The sequence below is a fragment of the Myiozetetes cayanensis genome, unplaced genomic scaffold, assembly GCF_022539395.1.
Source record: "Myiozetetes cayanensis isolate MyiCay16 unplaced genomic scaffold, myiCay2020 scf4, whole genome shotgun sequence".
Lineage (NCBI taxonomy): Eukaryota > Metazoa > Chordata > Aves > Passeriformes > Tyrannidae > Myiozetetes > Myiozetetes cayanensis.
Window position 1 is genome coordinate 19,077,012 of NW_026087631.1, and position 19,729 is coordinate 19,096,740.

The window sequence follows — 19,729 nt, forward strand, 5'->3', positions numbered from 1 at the left end:
CAGCCAGAGATCAAGTTAAACCATAGAGGCTCCAGGAGAACAATTTCTGAACCCTAGCAGGGAGTCTTCTCCAGTTTATGTCAAGTGACCTTGCAATCCTGGGTCTTTCTGAGCCTTAGGAAAGATGCAGTTGCTAAATGAACGTGGGGCCTTCTGGTGCATCTGATCATATGAAAGAGCAACTGGCATGGGGTATGAGATGGTGCCTGCTCTGCAGTTCATCAGAATTGTTTTCTTTGAGCAGGATCATTGCTCCAAATACTGAGCAGAGGGGAAAGCAAGTCATGGTCCAGTCTCTCTCTGCCTTTCCCAACTTCCTCAACTATGTGTAAAGCTGCCAGGTTTTCCTGTGGGTGCACGTGCAGTCCCAGAGTTGAGGCTCTTCTCAGTGCTTGTTGCCATAATAGTTGATTACATTGTCTTGCAGAGCACTGCAGATATTTGGCAGATGATGGAAATGCAGGGTTTCTCAGGGGGATTTTATACTTCAGGCCCAAAACAGTCTATCAGCTAGGGTGTAGACAGGTCTGCATGCTGGGTCTCTGATGCATGTGGTGGGATGTGTGATTCCAGAGTAAAGTTTCCTGCTGGAAAGCCCTTGTATCCTCCTCTTTCCTGTCTTCCTTGTGGGGTTTTCAGGTGAATGTGGATTACACTGATGTTACTTAAGAGGAGAAGGAAAATAAATGCTATAAAAGTTTGTGCAGAGTAGCATATGGGCTGTAGAGGCCTTTTAATTGATTTTATCCTAGGATGGAGGTGATGACTTTTGTCTCACATGAAGAAGAAAGTATTCAGGTTATTTTAGGTGGAATTCTGCCCAGTATTAAGAAATAGAATAATTCCACTGATATAAGAAAAAATCCCCAGAAAAAAGTGAGATGGGCTTTCTTGAGATACTGTCTCCTTTCAATCATTTCCTTGCATTCAGTGCCACAGTGCATGAATCTGTCAGTGAGAAGAATTCAAAAAGTGATCTCTCCAAGGATGTATATCACTCATGAGCATCACTCTAATGTACCCAAATCAAAGCCAAAGGATATTTGGGAAATAAGAAAACTAGGTAGAGTTAATAATCGTTGTATTATTTTAATTCCTGTAGCACACTTACTGCATCAAATAGTGTTTTAGGCAATATGACTAATGTTTCTGTAATATTTACTCAGCATCCCGGTGTCTGATTCCAAGATATGTTCCTCAAAAGAATTTTTTAAGACTATGACTAATGTCTACAGTGTGACTCTTCCTCATTTCATCTGCTCCTAGAAGAACAGTTGCATTTGGGATGCAATGCACTGATTTGGCAGTATTTTATTTTGGAATATATATTGTGGAATATAGATGGACTCCTGGGACAACTGTGAGTTCATGGAGATGGTAACTTTACATAACTTTAGGCTGCCATCAAGGAGTGCTTGGTCATCTTGCATAGGTTCTTCTGATAAAAAGTCACATGGTCTAGTCACGATATTTTGGACTCAAAATGCAATACTCCTTGATGACAAAACCTGGGACCATAAACTTGCCTCTCTGTCCTAGGTTATCCAGGGTACACTTCAGACAACGAGTGTTGCAGCCTTGCAGGATAGGAGATCACTGAAGAGGTTTGATATACTTATTACTACGGGTTTCTGTACAGTGGCTAAAGCTTACTTTGTGACCAATGTAAACCTATAAAGGATTCTCCTGAAATAGCCTATGATCTTAGTACTCAGGAATCCGGAAAGTTCAAATGACACAAAACTGATCCACCTAGACAGAAGTGGTTGTTGCACATTCATTTCCACAGTGCACCTAAGCATGCCTGTGTCCTCTTGGAATCATCCTCTAAAGAAAAGAATTAGATTAGGGAAAGTAGAAATCCTAATGAACTTTCTGCTCTGTGTCTCAGCAGGTCCTATGCTGTCTTCTGTTTCAGCAGCTTTTTGGTGCAAAGGCTGTGTCTCCACTGCATTTGCTACAAAAATCTTCCTGGCATTTAGCAAATCATTGACAATAACAAAGCTGATAGCACAAACAGCTATAAGGACAGTAACCAGATACCTGACCTAGTTCTGAAACCCTTTTGTGTCTGTGATTTCATGGTTGGCAGACTATTGCACTTTCTTCCTGGGCCATCTGATACCACATGATGCCTATTCAGAAGGCATGAATCTTGACTTACTCACAGGTTGGAAAAGTATGCAGAGACATCAGATCTGCATGAGCCTACATAGCCTATCTCAGAGGGTTACACTGCAACAATGTTACTATATGCATATACCACACAGCACCTCTTTCCCAGTGCTAACAATTGCATTGGGGAGGCTTCTGGAGCACCATCTGAAACACGGCTGGTGCTAGTCTGCTCCAGACGTTGCAACAGCTTCGTGAACTGGGATCTCTGATGCCACTTCAAAACAAGTATTTTTTTAGAACATCTCCATATGCTGTCTTTAACTTCACTGTCATAATGCCTTCTGCTTAGCTAGCAGCTGCAAAAGGACAAAATCCATTACGATTTGAGTTCCAACTGTTCAAGTTAAGAGAGCACAAACAGTTAAACTGTATCAATAAATCTGCTTGCTACAAATTCATGCCATTGGAAACTTACTTCCCACGTTTGTGTTTCTCTCCAAATTAAAAAAAAAATAAAAATAGAAGAATTCACAAACCATATGCTGTTGTGACATCCATGCAATGTAAATTGATAACCACTTTGGATGCCATTCTGTAGTTTATTGGAGATCGTTCCCAATAAGGATAGATTTGCTGACAAGATTAAACAAGTTACTCATGAAAACAAACAAAGAAATAATATGTGATGCAGGGTTTGGGGCTTGTGGATTATCTTGTCCAGGAGAGTTCCGGAATTGGCAGTGTGTCTGGTCTGGTTTTAAAAAAAAGACTAGTTAATCGCAAATTTTACACAGCAAGTAGAAAATGATATTTTGTGTTTCTCAATCCTTGCCCCCTTCCTCACCAAATCATTCACACTAGAGGGAGAGGGGTAATTAGCTGGTATGCTCTTCTTGCACTATCAAGAACTGCAAACTCTTAATCAGACTGAGGAGAACTTACCAGTAATCACTCACTGGTTTCATACTTTGCTCTGCCCCCTTTTTTTACAAAGTGCTGGAGAGTAGAAAGAGATTAATTCTTAAATCTAAATTTAAGAATTTTAAGGTAATGCAGACCCAACACCTAAATTGGAGTACTTACTTATTTTACTTATTACAATTATTTTTTTAAAATTATAGATATATGCAAATGTGAGAAGCAAGTTTCCAGTGGCATGGAACCCAATAGTATGAAAAATCCAATGGTATGAAAAAAATTATTTTACTTATTACAAATAAATTACTTATTACAAATCAATAGACAAGTGGTTACTCATTTGATCAAAAACCCAACTATCCATCAGCCTAATGGGGTATTTACAGAAAGTTAGTATTTCTTTCAAAGTGGGACAGAACCTTTATACAGAGATGTGAATAAGTATGTGAATAAGGACAGCTGACTTGCCTGAGACATAGATCTCATCTTTGCACATATTGATTAAAAGCTTATGTGAAGTTTTATGTCTTGTGATCAGAAGGCTCAGGCTAACAAGAGGTCCCTGATAAATCTAATCTAATGAAAGATGTCAAAATTATTTACACAGATACAGGTACTTCCTGAGAAGTTCCCTATTATGTCTTGAACTACTCATATGAAGAGGAAAGGCAATTTTATTTTACTAGGGGGACAACAACACTAATTAGGCACTTGCAAAATGTGTATTCCAGATCAGAGAGGATTAGTAGTATACCAAAATGGCAACCATAGAACAGCTGCTCAAGTAAATACTGCAAAAGAACATTCCAAATAGAAAACAATCCCTCAGGTCTACAATTTATTTTCTTCAGCTTCCAAGAGTCGGTTTTCAGAAGACTCCAGGGATCTCTATTGGGATTTAGATCTTGACAATATACCTAGAAAAAGTGGAATCACAACTTTAAGACATTTTGTGTCTTACTAATAGAAAGCAAGAGCAGTACTTTCAGTCACTGTCTTAAGAACAAATGTATAGAGAATAACTTTCCACTGAGATAATGAAGGATTCGGTTTTATTTAAAATAAAAATGAAATCTGCAATTAAACTATTTCCTAAGGATAAAAAAGAGGAATTTGATGGATGCAATTCTTGTTCTTGCTTTGAATTAATTTATTTTTCCTTTCTTCAGTTTGATTTCTATTGTTTCTGTGTGAATGCAGATGGCTAAAACTCCTTACCTCTGGGTAGCAGCAGCAAAATAGTCATGTTATCTGCAGAACAAACAACTGGTATCTTGATTGGACTGATCAAAAGAAGTGAATAAAACAATACTAGAGAAGGCTAAAGAAATAAAAGCTACTGTAGCAAAGTGATGACAGCTCATTTCCTTGGTTAAGCTTTCAGTCATACTTTTGGAATCAATAGGGCTTGTTTACTTTTCCTGTTCAGACTTTTGTTTTAAATGTATGAAGTAAAATTTTTGAAACGGGATTAAAATTGTGCAGAAGGCAAAATACTATTTTGCATGGTTGGGTGAAAGTTACTCAGGTCTTCTCTTTTCATACAGCTTTTGTGAAACTGAACAGAAAGAAACTGAGAGGAAAACTGAGCCCTGGAACAAGCAAGAATAATTGCCATTACCTTCTGAATACCCACTAAATCTATTGCATTTTCTGTTGTGACTGAGATTCAGGTCTGTCCCACCTGTACATTCTTATTCAGGTGCAGGGGTGGCCAATAGCATGCTGACAACTAACTGTCAAAGAGTCTCATGAAGCATAAGTTTTCCAATTACCTTTGGAATTCCATTCCCTTGCTTTTCTAAGATTGCTCTTTAATTTTGTTTGGTATGTCTTATTCTCTGTTTTTAAAATCAATATGGCCGTACTACATAGCACAAACTAGTCAAGACACCAACAAGATGACCACGGTGATTGATGCATGCAGTTTGTGAAAACCCCTTTTGAGGGAATACTATTCAAGTGAAAGGCTAGAACCTACCAGTCATTGTTCAGGTGAGTAATCCTTCACCAGGAAAGTTACATGTGCTTTAGAGCCTTTAAAATCTCATCTGTTTCTGTATTTGCAAGTAGATACTAAATTACCTGATAATATAAGATTTTGAAGGAAGCTAAGCTAAATGGTGGGCCTGCAAGACCAAGGTCTATAAGGAGTTGTAGCAACAGCAGATTTATTGTAAGGTAATCTTTTAAGAGTGTAAGTGTAATATTTAATGGCTTAGAAAGATTTAACAACCTGTCAAGTTTAAGATTAAAACCCCTACTGCCTCAATAGCTGAATTCTTAACTCCTCCAGTGATGATGGAAGGAATCCCACACCATTTCCAGACCTTCCTAGGATAACTACAGATAACATTTTACTTTGACAATAGAGTTGGTTTTATCTAAATGGATGTTTTAACCATCAAGGTAATATATGTCTGAGAAGTTTTTTGGCTGTCTTCTTGTGAATACTAACCTTGCCAAGTAACTGGTGGGGGGTCATCACTGATGTTTCTTGTGACACATTTGTGATTGTGGGTGGAGAACAAAAATTCAGAAAGGAGTAACACCAGTTATTTAAACATTAAAGACAGAGCTGGTTTTGTATAAAGCAGTTAGAGCAAAGGTATACTTTGGCTTCACGGTATGGATTTGCCATCTCGATACAGTAGATATCATCAATAAATGAAGGTTTCAGCATAACATAGACACAGACTGGATTGATACAGACTCAATGTGGAGTGAAACTCTGTTACCTTTTAGTAGTGCTGTCAGGATAGCTAAATCAATATCCTGGTGTCCTTCCGATCCCATGCGAAAAACTGTGATCTGAAATGTTAAAAGACAATACCATTACCAAAATCTGAGTAATTTTTTAAAAAAGAACATAAATCAGGACAACATCACTTGAATCTCAAAATGTCCTGATGGCTACAAGATGATCTTTCTTTATATAGGAGAAGTTTATTAGATTAGCATATCAGCATTAAATTATGAGTATTTTTTATGACATAAAATTTACTAAAGATAGAAATTGTATTAACGATCATATGGAAAAAAGGTATTTGCTGATACTTAAAGGGCGAAATTAGAGACGAAGGAATGTTTTTCTACTAAATAGAAACATTAGACTTAGTGTTCCCAATAGATTACAAGGAGGTTTCAGGTATATTATAAGTTGTGGATGGCATATGGCATTGAATAAATATTTTCAACTGAAATTAGCAATATATTTGGTGATTGACCTTGTGATTTCATATAGCAGAGAGTTAGATAAATAATATAAGAATTATGCTTCTAAAAGGTCCAGAAACATTTTTAGCCACGTTAGGTCAGTGACCTAGCACTGTAAATTACAGGGTTTGAGTCAGTGAGGTGAGATACACAATTCATAAAGAGTAAGAATGAATATAGTGCAGCTGCTCTTTCTATCCAGGTTCACTCTTGGTTAAGACTGCACTGAAACCTATAGAAGTGTAAATCCCCTTGCTCCTTTTGTTGCCATGGTAATAGTTGTTCTTGGGCTTTTGCTTCTTGTGAAGCAGTAGAGTCTGCAGCTTTTTACAAGTGCCTTTCCCTTACTCATGAAAACTATGGCATCATTTTGTTCTGAATACCTGTTATCTTTTAATGTTATGTTTCTTCTCTTGTCAGTATGGACTGCCTCAATTCTTTTTTTTTTTTTAGTTAATTGATACCTTTAATTAGGAACTGTGTAAACATGTTTTATACCCATACTCAGCAATACATGTCGTTTCCATGTTCCCAGATTGCTATTCATACAGCAACATTGAACTGCAGCAGGATCTGGTATAGAGCAAACACCAGGGCACAAAGACCATCACAGGGGAAGGAGATCTATGAAGTCTCAAGGCTAAGGCAGCACTTTGGTGGTAAGCTTCAGTTTGACAACTGAAATAGTGCTGCAGAGCATATCCCAGGAAATCCAGTGTAGTCTTCCTGTAGCACCTATTCTACCTTCATTCGATCTTAGAGGTTCAGGGTTTTCAGAGGGAGCTAAGAGGATTTGGCATCAGTGACAGTAGTATAGCACGTTAGAGGCTAAAAAGGCAAACTGGATAAAGCAATAGGAAACTGTCTTAGCTCAATTAGTCAATTGATTTAGATAATGTCTAAAACAATTAATGTAAGAAAGTATTTATGTTAGGCAGCCTCCCCAGCTAAAGTATCCTATTTTCAAGTTAGACTTAGTTTGATCCTTTAAAGTATTGCTGAGATAAATTATAAATGACACTTTAATGAACTATTTTCTCTCTACCTACAAAATCTGCAGATGTTTCTGGAAAACTACTTGATGTCTATATCCATACTGCAACTTTAGAATAGAATAGAATAGGAATAGAATAGTTGGAAGACACCTGCAACAATCATTTAGTCCAACTGCCCAACCATTTCAAGGCTGACCAAAAGTTCAAGCACAGTATTAAGGGCATTGCCCAAATGGTTCTTAAACACTGACAAACATGGGCATCAGGCTCCTCTCCAGGAAGCCTGTTCCAGGGTTTGACTACTCTCTCGTAAAGAAAAGTTGCATGATAATTTTCCAAAATGTTTTTCTAATTTCCTCAATGACTGGCAGTGAAACTTTCTCAGCAGTGCAGTCAGCCTACCCACAGGTAATGTGAGTAGTTTCTCATCTCAAAACACAATCAATATAGACCGTATACTGTACATAGTCATGACGTGCTTCCCATGCCACAGATGGCAAACTTGGAGGTGCCACCACATGGCAAAATGTCCTTCTTATTCTTTAAGGCCACAGGTGAGGCAGTCTGCAGACTGGGGACTGAACATACTGAACAACAGGAGTTCAGAAGAGGAATAAAGAGCACCTCAGACTAAACACAAGCTCAACGAAGTCCCAGCTTAATAAAGAGGCATTATATAAACTGCAAGTACTGAATAGCTTATCACCGTAGGAAAATTAAAGGAAGTACTTTGCATATATTAGATCACATATAACCTTAAACTTCCAATTTCTCTTATGTTCCTCTTCCCTGCATGCATCAGGAAAATAAACCCACTTCAGCAGAACAAAGTGTTGCTGTAGTAAAAATAAAATAGAACTATGTAACTTAGTTACATTAGAATAAAAAGGCTGTCTTTCCACAGCAATTGTTGCATTATTATTATTTTTAAGATGCTTAGCATAATTCAAGTTATAAAATAAAGAAGATAAACAATGGTAAAAAAAAGGATGGAAATTGAAAGAGTGCTCAGACTCATACCAGAATTATTATCATTTTGGGATTGTGTCCAAAATTTAACTAGAATTTTAGACAGAATTAAGGAAAAACATGATAATTCATAGAATCATACAATCATAGAATTCTTTAGTTTGGAAAAGACCTCTAAGATTATGAAGTCCAACCCAGTATTGCGTGAAGCTATCAGTGAGAATACAGCACCAAACCCAAAAACCCAGTCTGGCTGGAGCTGAGGCTGATAAGAAGATGAAGCTGCACAAACTCAGCAGAAAATCTGACTACAAGTTGACCACTTTACACTACAAATATCTGTGACCATTTTTCACCATAAAAATCTGTGACCTCTTTACACTAGAAATATCTGCAGCCATCAAGGCCTTTTGAGCTATCCCTCCACAGCAGCTGGCTGGGTGGCAGTCACTTCTCCTTGAGCAGAGATGAAGGGAGATCTGTTACCTGACACCAGACACTGAGGGGTTGATAAATGACATTTTTCTGCAAGCATGCAAGATTTAAAATGTATATAATTAATTTTTGTAGTCAGAGGCATGGGGAAATACAGACACATCCTACAGTATTTATCAAGACTTTACACTTAGAAATGTTCAATATCTCTCAAACCTGTCAGTCTTGCTGAAGACTTACTGTTCTGATGTTTTCTTTTCTTCCAACTAACAGATAAGAATTTTATGTTTGCAATATGTTTATCTAATTTCAAAGAGTCATTAGTGCATCTCACAACTTGCTAGTGCCATTTACAGGTACATTGGTGGGTAAGCCTCTACAGAGAACTGAGGAAAAACACATTGGTGCTGTTAAAACAGGACATTGACTGGAGCCCTGTTAGAATGGGCTACAGATGCTACTGCACTAAAAACACTGCTGTGTTAAAGGAAAACATCTGGGTCAGTCACATCTACTCCCATCCACCTTTTGCTGGATGAATGTCTGCCACTGAGATGCAAAAATAACAGTAAATTAAAGATTTAGAAACTCATTCAATAACTCATTAATAAGAAAAAGAATAAGCCATTCTAAGAGACAGTGCCTAAGAGCTTTTCATCTATTTACTGTAGACCCTTGAAGCCTGTTGTTGAGTCCTGGACTTTGTAAAATTTAAGTGGGAAAAAAAAAAAAAAAGGGAAAACTAACATAATAAAGCATATATACGGGATCCAGGACATTTCATTATAAAATAATAAACTCTCTGAAGTTTTTGTTTAAAAGGTCATATATGCTTAAGACCAGCTTACCTTGCCAAAAGAAAACAAAGGCTAAGAGTTGCAGTTTTAGTCATACTACCGCTAGACATTCTTCTGCATTGCTGTGAAAAAGGGAAGATTAGTTTAAACAGAAATTTTATCTATGCTGATCTGTTTCACACTGTAGCTATGAAAATGTTTTCTATTCTTCTGAGCATAATAAAATTGTTTCAGAGAGTAAAACTACCATTTACCCTACTCACCTATTTCTTTTGAGCCAAAAATCAATTTACAGCTGAAGAAGAAGAAAACTCCAAAATGAAGTACTCTTTTTTCTCCTAGAAATTTGGGCTAGAATATTACCTCTGTGTAGCTGGTATTTTCAACTGTTTATGTTAAACTCGGTTATTGTAAAATAACAGTTTTATGTTCCTGTGCCACCACTTTGGGTATTTCAGGAATGGTCTTTTTTCAATTTTCTCCTTTCTTCCCTCAGCATTCACTAGCTTGAAATGACTCTTTTCAGGTAATTGCCTGAGTCATCTCAGTGAACAATTGTGACTTCCAAGAGAAAGCCCTTCTTTGAAATAAATTTTTTTTTCTTCTTTACAAATATAATAGAAGCTGATGATAACATTCCCTACAAATACAAAACTCTACTGCACTGCACTTGAAGAGTTACATCTTCAGATAAAGACATACCTGAACTAGATAACAAATATGCTTCTGAATCATCAATAGAGCTGCAAAAATCAACCAGATGTAAAAAGTGTTGGTAGGTATCCAGATTCTTGCTAAATATCTTGATTCCTTTGGGTGTGCCCACTGTGATCTACTTGCAAAGTACAGTAGCAGCTACTTTCAAAGCCAGGGGCAGCTAGGCAAGGGCCACCAGCTCTGTGGCCCTCCTTTCAAGACAATGTGCTTGGAATCCAACAGTCAATCTTGAGTCATAGACTACCTTTCACTTGCTTCCACAAAAACTGCCGGAATAAAGTGCAGAAGAGTTGCCCTTAAAAGCAGAAAGGGACACATGGCTCTCTAGCCTCCCTCCAAAAAAATCCAAAACTAATCCACAAACAAACAAACAAACAAACAAACAAATTAAAAGCTGGAAAGATCCCCTCTCTAGCTCACTGCAGAATATACCAAAGCATCTTAAAGGGAACTTCCAGGAAAATGAACTACCTGTCCTCATTCTTCCTAGGAAAATGTGGTAGGAAATCACTGAGCCAAAGAAGGTCTTCTCTGCAAGCACAATGATTACAGCACACTGTGCTACTTGCCAGCAATAATTACAGCCCAGCAGGGCAGAGACCCAATTTTCAGGCAATGCAAGTAGAAAGTAAGTGAAAAACCAAAGAGACAGAGTAAAGAAAGCAGCACGATATAAAGCAAGGTGGGAGGGGATTAAGGGGAGTGCTAGGGAAAGAAGGAGAAGGATATTATCTGACCTTGGACTACATCAAAAGCACTTTTTGAAAAGCTGCTCTGCTTTCTCTTTAGAACCAGTTCCATTCTTGTTTGATGGGTTATATCATTTCCCTTTCCTGTACATAGTTTTTGGCTCTGTAGGGTCAGTTTAACCTTACATGATTCATTCATTCTTTTGTTTTCCTGTCTCAATGCTGAATGATACTGCATTGAGCTTCTATAAGCAAAGTCAGGTAACACTGTTTTATCTAAGAGCAGTGAATACCAAAGAGACTTTCAGAGATTATTAACACAGTGAGTGACACTGCCACATAGGATTTCCCATGTTCTATATGAATGTAAGTGCAGGGTTACCTTAGACATAAAAATTACAGCTGTCCATATGCAGTCCATAATGGCAGCTGCCAATTCAAAGGACCAGCTAAGAAGGAATACTTCAAATAAATGCTGAGGAGGGAAGATGATGTGAAACAGAAGGCAAATGAGGTCATAGGTGAGACAATCCCTGAAATGGTAGGAGCACTGACTTAGTTAAGAGGACAAATTACTAGTTGTGATAGGTTGCAATGGATGCTAGTAATTCTTGAAACTTGTTCCCCCCCCGCCCCCAATAACTGTTTACATTTCTGTCCCTTACAAATCTGGGTGAAGAACATCTGTTATGTGTGGAGGTGGCAGGACTTGCGCAGAAGACAGGCAGAAGCAGTGCTAGTGCACAGATTAGCAAGTCATACAGACCTATAGGAAATTTCTTGACACAAAAATAGAGTTCTCTCTAAGCCAGCATAACTGTGTCATAGCGGGATATATAAATGAATAATTTTCATCAGTATGAGCTGCTATACTGTGAGCAGTGTGTACAGGTTTGTAGTCAACATGGGCAAAGCCGATTTTACCCCTAGAATGAGAAGCAAGAGCAATAGGTAGTAACCATTAGTTGCAGATTTCCCAGGCCACAGGATTGAAACTAATGTAAAAACCTGTTTTGAAATAGTTTAAAACAGTGTTCAGTGAAATTAATGACAGGACATAAAAATTTTTCCCAACTACCAGCATATTCAGTTCCTCTTTTAATGCCTTTACTAGCCAAAATATGAGTCCTTGCCTCCCACCACAGCACTTTTTTCCCTAGGATTTATTCAGAAAGACTCCACAGAGATTGAAGAGTTTATTCTGTTTGAGGCCAGTAGAAGGGCCCAGGATTAAATTTGAATAGCTATGCAGCATCAGGTTGTACATGGTATTTTTAAAATATTCTATTACATGGTAACATTTATTTTTTACAGTACAGTTAACCTCAACCACTTCAGAGTATGAAGAGTGAGCAGAAATATGCTTAGATTTTTAGCAATTTATTTGTTTGAAGAGGGAGGAAAACCCACCAAATCAGGAGGGAGAGTGCTGTGCACAACTGCACAGGAAGATGTTTTACCATCTGTCAAGAAGGAGACAAGAGATGAAATAAAATAGTAGCTTTAAAACTCAGACTGACATTGCCTGCTGCTTAGACAATGGACATCTGAAGATGAAGGAAAAAAATAGCAGAGTAGCAGTGATGAGAGCAGAGAAAGCAACCAAGTGTGCTCACTTTACATACTTAAGCATCCTAAGAATGTTGCAAATTATCCATGCTTTTAAAGATGGAGATGTTTCTCATCATCATTTCAATATGACATCAGGAGAAACTATATGTTGACTTAAAATTAATTAAAAACTTTTTTCTGCTGCCTCCAGAAAATTTTTGAGTGTCTTTAAATTTCACTTCTGACAATAAAGAAATTTTTCATATGCATTTCAGTTACATAAGGCAGAAAGAAAATATCTCCCTTTTTTAGAAAATTGTAGATGAAATTGTTACTGAAATGTGGAACTCTCCTGTTCCACGGAGAACAGAGGTTGGTTCAGCAAAATAGGTAATTACTTCCAGAGTACATGTTGACATTTATAATTTAGCTAGGCCTACCTAAATATTTCAGAGGAAAATTACCCTGAAAAGATAAATCAGAGTTTGATAAAACAAAACATTAAAGGAGGTCAGTTATGCAAAGTGTCAAAATGGTTCAGATAAGAGGTGAAAGCATTTCCTTTTTTCTTGGAAGGAATAATCCTGTTTAACAGAGGGGAAAAGCTCCTTGATGTGGAGGCATAACACAGATCCAAGTGAGCAGGTGAGTCAGTGTGTAATACTGCAGAAGAAAGGGCATGGCCACACAAGAGCAAATTCAGGAATAGAAAGATTAAAGAGAATTGTGTTTAGGGAAAACCTAAATTAAGTAGTTTGCTATTATGAGGAGTACAAAAGAGAATTCCAAATGAGGATATACGAGGGAGCAGATATGAGGGGAGAAGTTTGAATGTTTGTTGTGAAGTTTTTAAATTTTACACCTTTCTGCACTGTGCCAGTACTGCAATATTACACGTTTTAATTTGATCCAGAAATCTTCCATAGACTGAATATCTGATAAAAAGCAGGGAACAAAAAAAACCAATCAATGCCTACAAAAGGCAGTAGTTATGCAATTAAGAATGTAATTTCACAGAAGTTACTGTAAATTTTATTTACAGCAGATATGAAGTAATGTAAAACTTAAATGTTTTTCAAGGCAAAGTTCAATAAAAAAGCCACAAGTTATGAAAAAAAGTTCATCACTGAGACGGCTAGACCTAATATTCTGTTACTTTAAGAAAACAAGAATTTGGTTTGGTCATTTCCACTGCAGTATATACTGAAAAATTGTGTCTTGCAAGTCACCACACTAAAAAACGTTGTCTGCACGACTCATATGCACACAAATGTCTTCTCATCATGGCTGGGCTTCGCGAACGAAGATTTGAGAAGGGCTCTACCCACGCTTGCTACAAGCGCGCTGATGGTTAAAAAGGCCAATGCGAGATAGACAAGTCCGGTTGCAGAAGGCACAGCAGAAAGACTCCCCAGGTGATATCGATGAGACGCAATTCTTTCTGCGTTGTCTTTTCTCCTCGAGAGTGATCCTGCGTGTGTTCTCAAAAGCAGCAGCAGCGTTATAGATGGTGTGTCTCCAGGCCTCCCGATTGGAGGCCAGGGTAGACCAGTGGTGGTGATCAATATGGCCAAGAATGAGGGATTGTTTCAGGCAGTCCTTGTATCTCCTCTTTGGGGCTCCTCTCTTGCGGTAGCCAGTGGCAAGTTCCCCACAGAGCACGATCTTAGGGAGGCGGTAGTCCTGCATCCTGGAGACGTGCCCTGCCCAGCACAGCTGTGTTCTCAGCAGCATGGCCTCAATGCTTGTGACTGCTGCCTGTTCAAGGACAGACGTGTTGGTCACACAGTCAGTCCAGTGGATGTTTAGAATTGTATGGAGGTAACGCTGATGGAAGCATTCTAAGAGACGCAAGTGGTGCCGGTAAATGACCCATGACAAATGCCATCTAATCTTGAAAATACTGACCGTAGTAGGAAGTATTGTGGGTTGGTTGGGTGGCAAGAATATTAAAGTCAGGGACTCCTGTTCCACGTTAAACTGCAATATTTATTTTTCTTTGCAATAATTTTTCAAGTAGTCCGATAGTACATGGATGCCCAGATTGTTTTACTACAGATGACAAAGACGTATGTCTCTTCTGTATTTAGATGGACAATGTCATGACAACACAGAGAAAACAAGAAGTAAAATAGGCACAAACCATTAGTTTCCTAGCTGGTTAGCTGGTGAGACTAGGTAGGCAATTTTTGGAAAAGGTAGCTCACTTAGGGTGAGATATTACTACAGGACAGTACATTTGCAGTTACTGCATTATCTACAGAGAACCTGCATCTCATAAAGTGAGCTCCGCATCTATGACTGAGATATTACAGCAGTAATGAATGGGTCTCAGTGCTCCATCTGAAGCCACAAAAAGAGTTATTATATTTTCTAAGAAAGACAAAAGAAATTATGACTTCCCAGACACAACAGAGCCAGGAAGTCAGAAGAGTTTTGAACATTATCATGGAAGTTATAAACTCCACTGAACCCTTCCAATTCCCTGATTGCAAACTTTGGTCTATATAAACTATCGTGGAATTGCAGTGTCACTCAGTATTGTTTTGCCTTCACTTCCCTTACTTGGACAATTGACAGAGCTGTACAATGATTCAGTGTGCCAGTATTACCTGTTAATAGTGAAAATGGGATAATGGATATTTTCACAAGCTTATATTTTTTTTTGTGAAAAACCCATACTAAATTTAATTTCTGTAGCTGCAATTTTAACCATAAAATATTTAGGAAGATAGGAAGAAAAAAGATTGGTAAAAAGTTGCTTTAGTGTCTATTAGGTGACTCCACCATATGCACCAAATAAGACAGAAAATATCTCCGTACTGAGTGTAAACAACAAAAAGAATACTGGTCTTCACAGAAGTGTGCTGTAGATGGCAGAGCAGAGGTTCAAGACGGATGAAATAATTGCCTAAATTCCATTCTTCTACTTCAGTGGTAGATGTGACAATTTGGCACTTTCTATTACCAGAAGCCCTACCTCATCTGAAGCATCTGAAAAGCAGAGTAGGATCAAAAGTTTTTCAAGGGTTCAGTGTAATACAACAGCTGTCTTTGGGTTTTTTGTTTTGGTGGTTTTGTCTTTCATGTGCTTTTTTTTTTTTTTTTTTTTTTAATAGCTCTTTTGCTTACGGAAGTTGTTCTCTGAGTTACTGAAATAAAATAACAACTGGTCCTAGGATTAGATTTTGTTCTCTGTGGAGTCAATGGCAAAGGCCAGCTGACTTCTTGGCAGCTGAAAACTCAAAATATGATTTGATATCCTTAGCAAAAGAGAAATCAAGTGAGGTTTGCAGAATTAAAAACTATTAATCGTATCTTAACACTTACAGATGTAGGACCTAAGTACTAGACTAATCCTGTTTATTTGCTTGGAATGCATAGGAGATCTAACCTTCACCAAAATTAGGAGAGTGGCTACCGTCACTCCTGAAGTGCACTAGCACATCTACTTGGATGCAGAGAACTAATTATCATCAGTACACTTTATGCTGGCAATATCAAGAGTGTTTCCATGGGAGCTGTTTCAGCAACCAGCAGGCCAGCAGTTACATGATGCTTTTGTCATGGGTTTGCCCCCAGGCCTCTGTGGGCTGAAAATGGTTTTCTCCAGGTGGATTTCTGGAGAAAAAGCCAATCAAAAGTTTTAGTAACACCTCTGCCAATTACATATTTAAGAAAACGGAAGAGAAGGTTGCTGCACAGATGAAATCAGTAGCCATGTAGGGAGAGAGAGGCAGGCCCCAAATGAGGTCAGGCCTCCCTCCCTCCCCGGCCCTGGGCTGGGGGCAGGTGTGACACTGAAGCCCCCCTTCTCTCCTGTAACACAGTAAAGAAAAAAACCTCTAGAGAAAAACTGCCTGGACAAGACATACTACAGAAGAAACTCCAGGCAGAGATAATGGACCTCCAAGGTCAAAGTTGGTAGCTCCAGGAGAGAAGAGAGAAGCCGTGGGAGGTCTGGATGAAACAGAGTCCTGCTGGAGACCTGTAGCCCACAGAGAGAGAGAGAGACCTATGCTGGAGTAAGATGGTCTGGGTAGGATGTTGTGATCTCAGTAGGGGATCCATGCTAGTGCAGCTGAATTTGTGACCCTGAAGGACAGCACAGAATGGAAGAACTGTTGCCCGAGGGATGGACCCACGTTGTAGAGGTCCATCAAGGACTGTTCTCCTGTGGGAAGGGACCTGACAGGAAACAGGGGTGGACTCAAAAGCCATTATGTCCTGGGACTCTGTGGTGAAGATCCATGGTAGGCAAGTGTCCCCTTGCAGTCCATGGAAGACCCTACAGGATCTGGGTAACCCCACAGCCTCTGGTCTTAGCCCAGGAGGGGGGTAGGCCCAGCCCTGAGACCGACACAGAAGAGAGAGAGAAAGAGAAACAGCTCCAGCTGCAATGAATCAGAGTTGTAGTCCTAGAGATAATAGAAGAACTTTTGAGTGCTGCAAAGTTATTTAAAAGACCTGGAACTCTGGAAATGGAACAGAAACTGCTTCTCCTCCTGAAATGATACAGGGGGGAGGGGTATTTCTGTAAATACATAGCACTTTTGCCTAGTTAGAATTGCTGGATATATAGTTCTTTAGTTTTTATCTTGCTAGTAATAAGTCCTAATATTATTCTTCCCAATCAGATCTCTTTTGCCTGCATAAACCTTCTCTCAACTTACAGTAATTGTGTGTGGGTAAGAGAAAATTGGCCCAGAGCAAACCCACGATAGCTTTCCTGCTCCAAATCTCTACTGCCAAATTATATGCTGTTCACAGCAACTATGCTCCTGCAGGAACTACAGTTGACTTTTACTGTTTGAGAAGTCACCAAGCCCTTTTCAACCCCCTCTATAAGAAAAAAGATGCCATCAGCATAAAAGAATACTGGATAAAATGATTTCATTGAAGAAAAGTTTCTTTTAAAAAAGTAGATCTAAATGATCTTTTAACACCTGGGAAGGCCAAAGAAAGCAAGTGACAATGTGTTGCTAAATTCTTAAAAGTTCACCTGATTTTAGCTCATATTTAATTCAGATCATATTGAAATGTATTCTAGTAAACAGCTGCAGGCGGTGTTTAATTAGCACACAAATTCCCTGAGCCTGCACATCCAGCTGCAAAGCATAATGTTTTTTGCAGCCAGTATGTGATCAAGTCAAACTTTTCCCAGTGTAAACTCTTCCAGAAAAATGGACAGGTTTGCTCCACTCTTTTCAGTCAGAAAACTGAAACGATCAAACATCAGTGGTTCATCTTTGAATTCCAAATAGAAAAGAAACTACTAAATCACTCAGCAGCTTCCCAACTTCATGTAAGTAACCATTAAGCTGAGTCAAAGCCCTGCACTAGTGTGGTAATGTTGGGATTTGACTAATAGCCTTGCAAGACAGCCTGCTCATACTCTGTGCATCTTGGGACAATTTGGATCCATCTCTAATGGAAAGAAAAGCACAACAAATAGCACACACCTTCATGATTCACGTTGTCTTGATCTTAGCTCAACACATACAGCTACTTCAATATGACACCTGCTTGTTTCAATCTGACAGCACCTGAGTTGCAAGTTACACATTAAGGCATCTGGGATGACCTATTGCTATATATATATATATATATATATATATATATATATACACTCAGCAACACAAAGTAGAAGTAAGGTTTATATTAACCTGGAGCAGCCATCATGATTGCTACAGTGACCATACACTGTGGTACAGCAATAACAGAGAACAGGAGAAGAAAGAAATATTCATTACTTGCTGACGTGAACTAGAGATGGAATTTTATTGTTTCTCTTTCAGCAAGAAACTACTTAAATTGTATCTGTTGCCTCTAAGTGCAAATAAGTTCCAGGAATTCATGAGTGCACACAAATCTACGCCCACTGACCAGACTTTGTTCTGCAAGTCCTTCTTGTAATGCAGTGGTAGGTAATGATTCTATCAGTTTGCTTAATGCAAATATTCAAAATTTAGGAGAAAAAGGTCATGTTAGTAATAAGAAGACAAACATAACTTGCAAGCTTTACTGATAATATTAATGTGCCATTTTATTACTAGGATGCTAAAGACTGGCCCTATCCTGATTCACAGCAATTTCCATTTTCTAATAAATGGACATAAACTCAAGTCTTCACTCTCAAAACACTATATTGGAAGAATTAATTTTATAACAAATGTGTCTCACTGCAACAAGTGTGGCTGTTTTCAGGAAAATAAACCTTTCTGTCTTGCCAAAGTGGCCTTTCCCAATGCCTGCCCAACGAAGCTCCACAAATGGACTCATGCAGCTTGTTGGAAAACACATTCTGGCTTCTGAGAAATTCACACTGTGATTTGTGAACAAAGCACTCCAGCAGTGTGCCAATCTAAGATGAAAAAATGAAGTACTATAGAAAGAAGAGAGCAGCCTGTATTTGTAAGAAAACTCAGACAGCAGAATTACTGTCTTTAAGGGAAAACAATATGGCTAATTTATTTACTAAGATAAGAATAAATACTCCTTTGCACAGCTGAAAACAGACTTCTGAGCTACCACCCAACTCTACATGTTTTTCAGGGACAACCTGAAGTGAAGTCTTCTAGCCTGCAACTTGGTAGATTTCCTTCCTCTCTTCCACTTGACTCCAAGGCCAAGAGGGGCTCCAGCAAGAAATGTCCCTGCCAGACTGAGCTCTCCAGCACCACACTCACCTGTTATTTGTATTCTGACATCAGCAAGGTAATGAAAATAGAATGAAAGATCAAAACACACTTTTGAACACTGTGTCATTTTATATATATACATTAAAAAAATATGCAATGTATGGAGTTCCATCTTATCGTAGCTTTGGACTAATTGATATGGACTGCAAATGACCTAAGCAAAAAATTCTTCTTTGTTTTCTTAAATTACCTCTTTTCTTCATATATTTTTTTAGAGGCAGGAAACATATCAGAAAATGGGCTGTTTTATCTTCTCATGTGCTGCATGCAGGAGATGGGAACATGCAAGAAAAACTGTGGTGCTTTCTGAAAAGAGTGTGGACTGGGTTTTACAATTCCACTTCCTGCCTACTTAACTTTGGTGAGCTTTCATGCTACTATTCTAGGAATATCATGGCATAAACTATTTTTAAGAATTATATGTAAATGTGGCAATACAGAATCTCCATAAATAATATAAAACCCACTATCCTACTCTTGCAATCTACAGTTTTATACACTGGCATATATACATTATATACCTCTGTAGTCTACTTCTTTTAAAATAGATTTTTATACCACAGACATCATTAAGAACCGTGGTCTACATACATTTCTGAACATAAACTCTGATGCTTGTAGTG

The 19,729-nt window shown here is 38.4% G+C and overlaps 1 protein-coding gene across 12 annotated transcripts in view; it reads right to left on the minus strand.

The window, feature by feature from the left end:
• TRPM3 (transient receptor potential cation channel subfamily M member 3) overlaps positions 1-19,729 on the minus strand; it is a 411,043-nt gene that overhangs the window by 66,253 nt on the left and 325,061 nt on the right. For all 12 annotated transcript variants that reach the window (XM_050328972.1, XM_050328974.1, XM_050328966.1 and 9 more), the window contains one exon: positions 5,775-5,847. In XM_050328972.1, the coding sequence (XP_050184929.1) occupies positions 5,775-5,847 (73 nt within the window). The remainder of the gene's footprint in view (positions 1-5,774; positions 5,848-19,729) is intronic.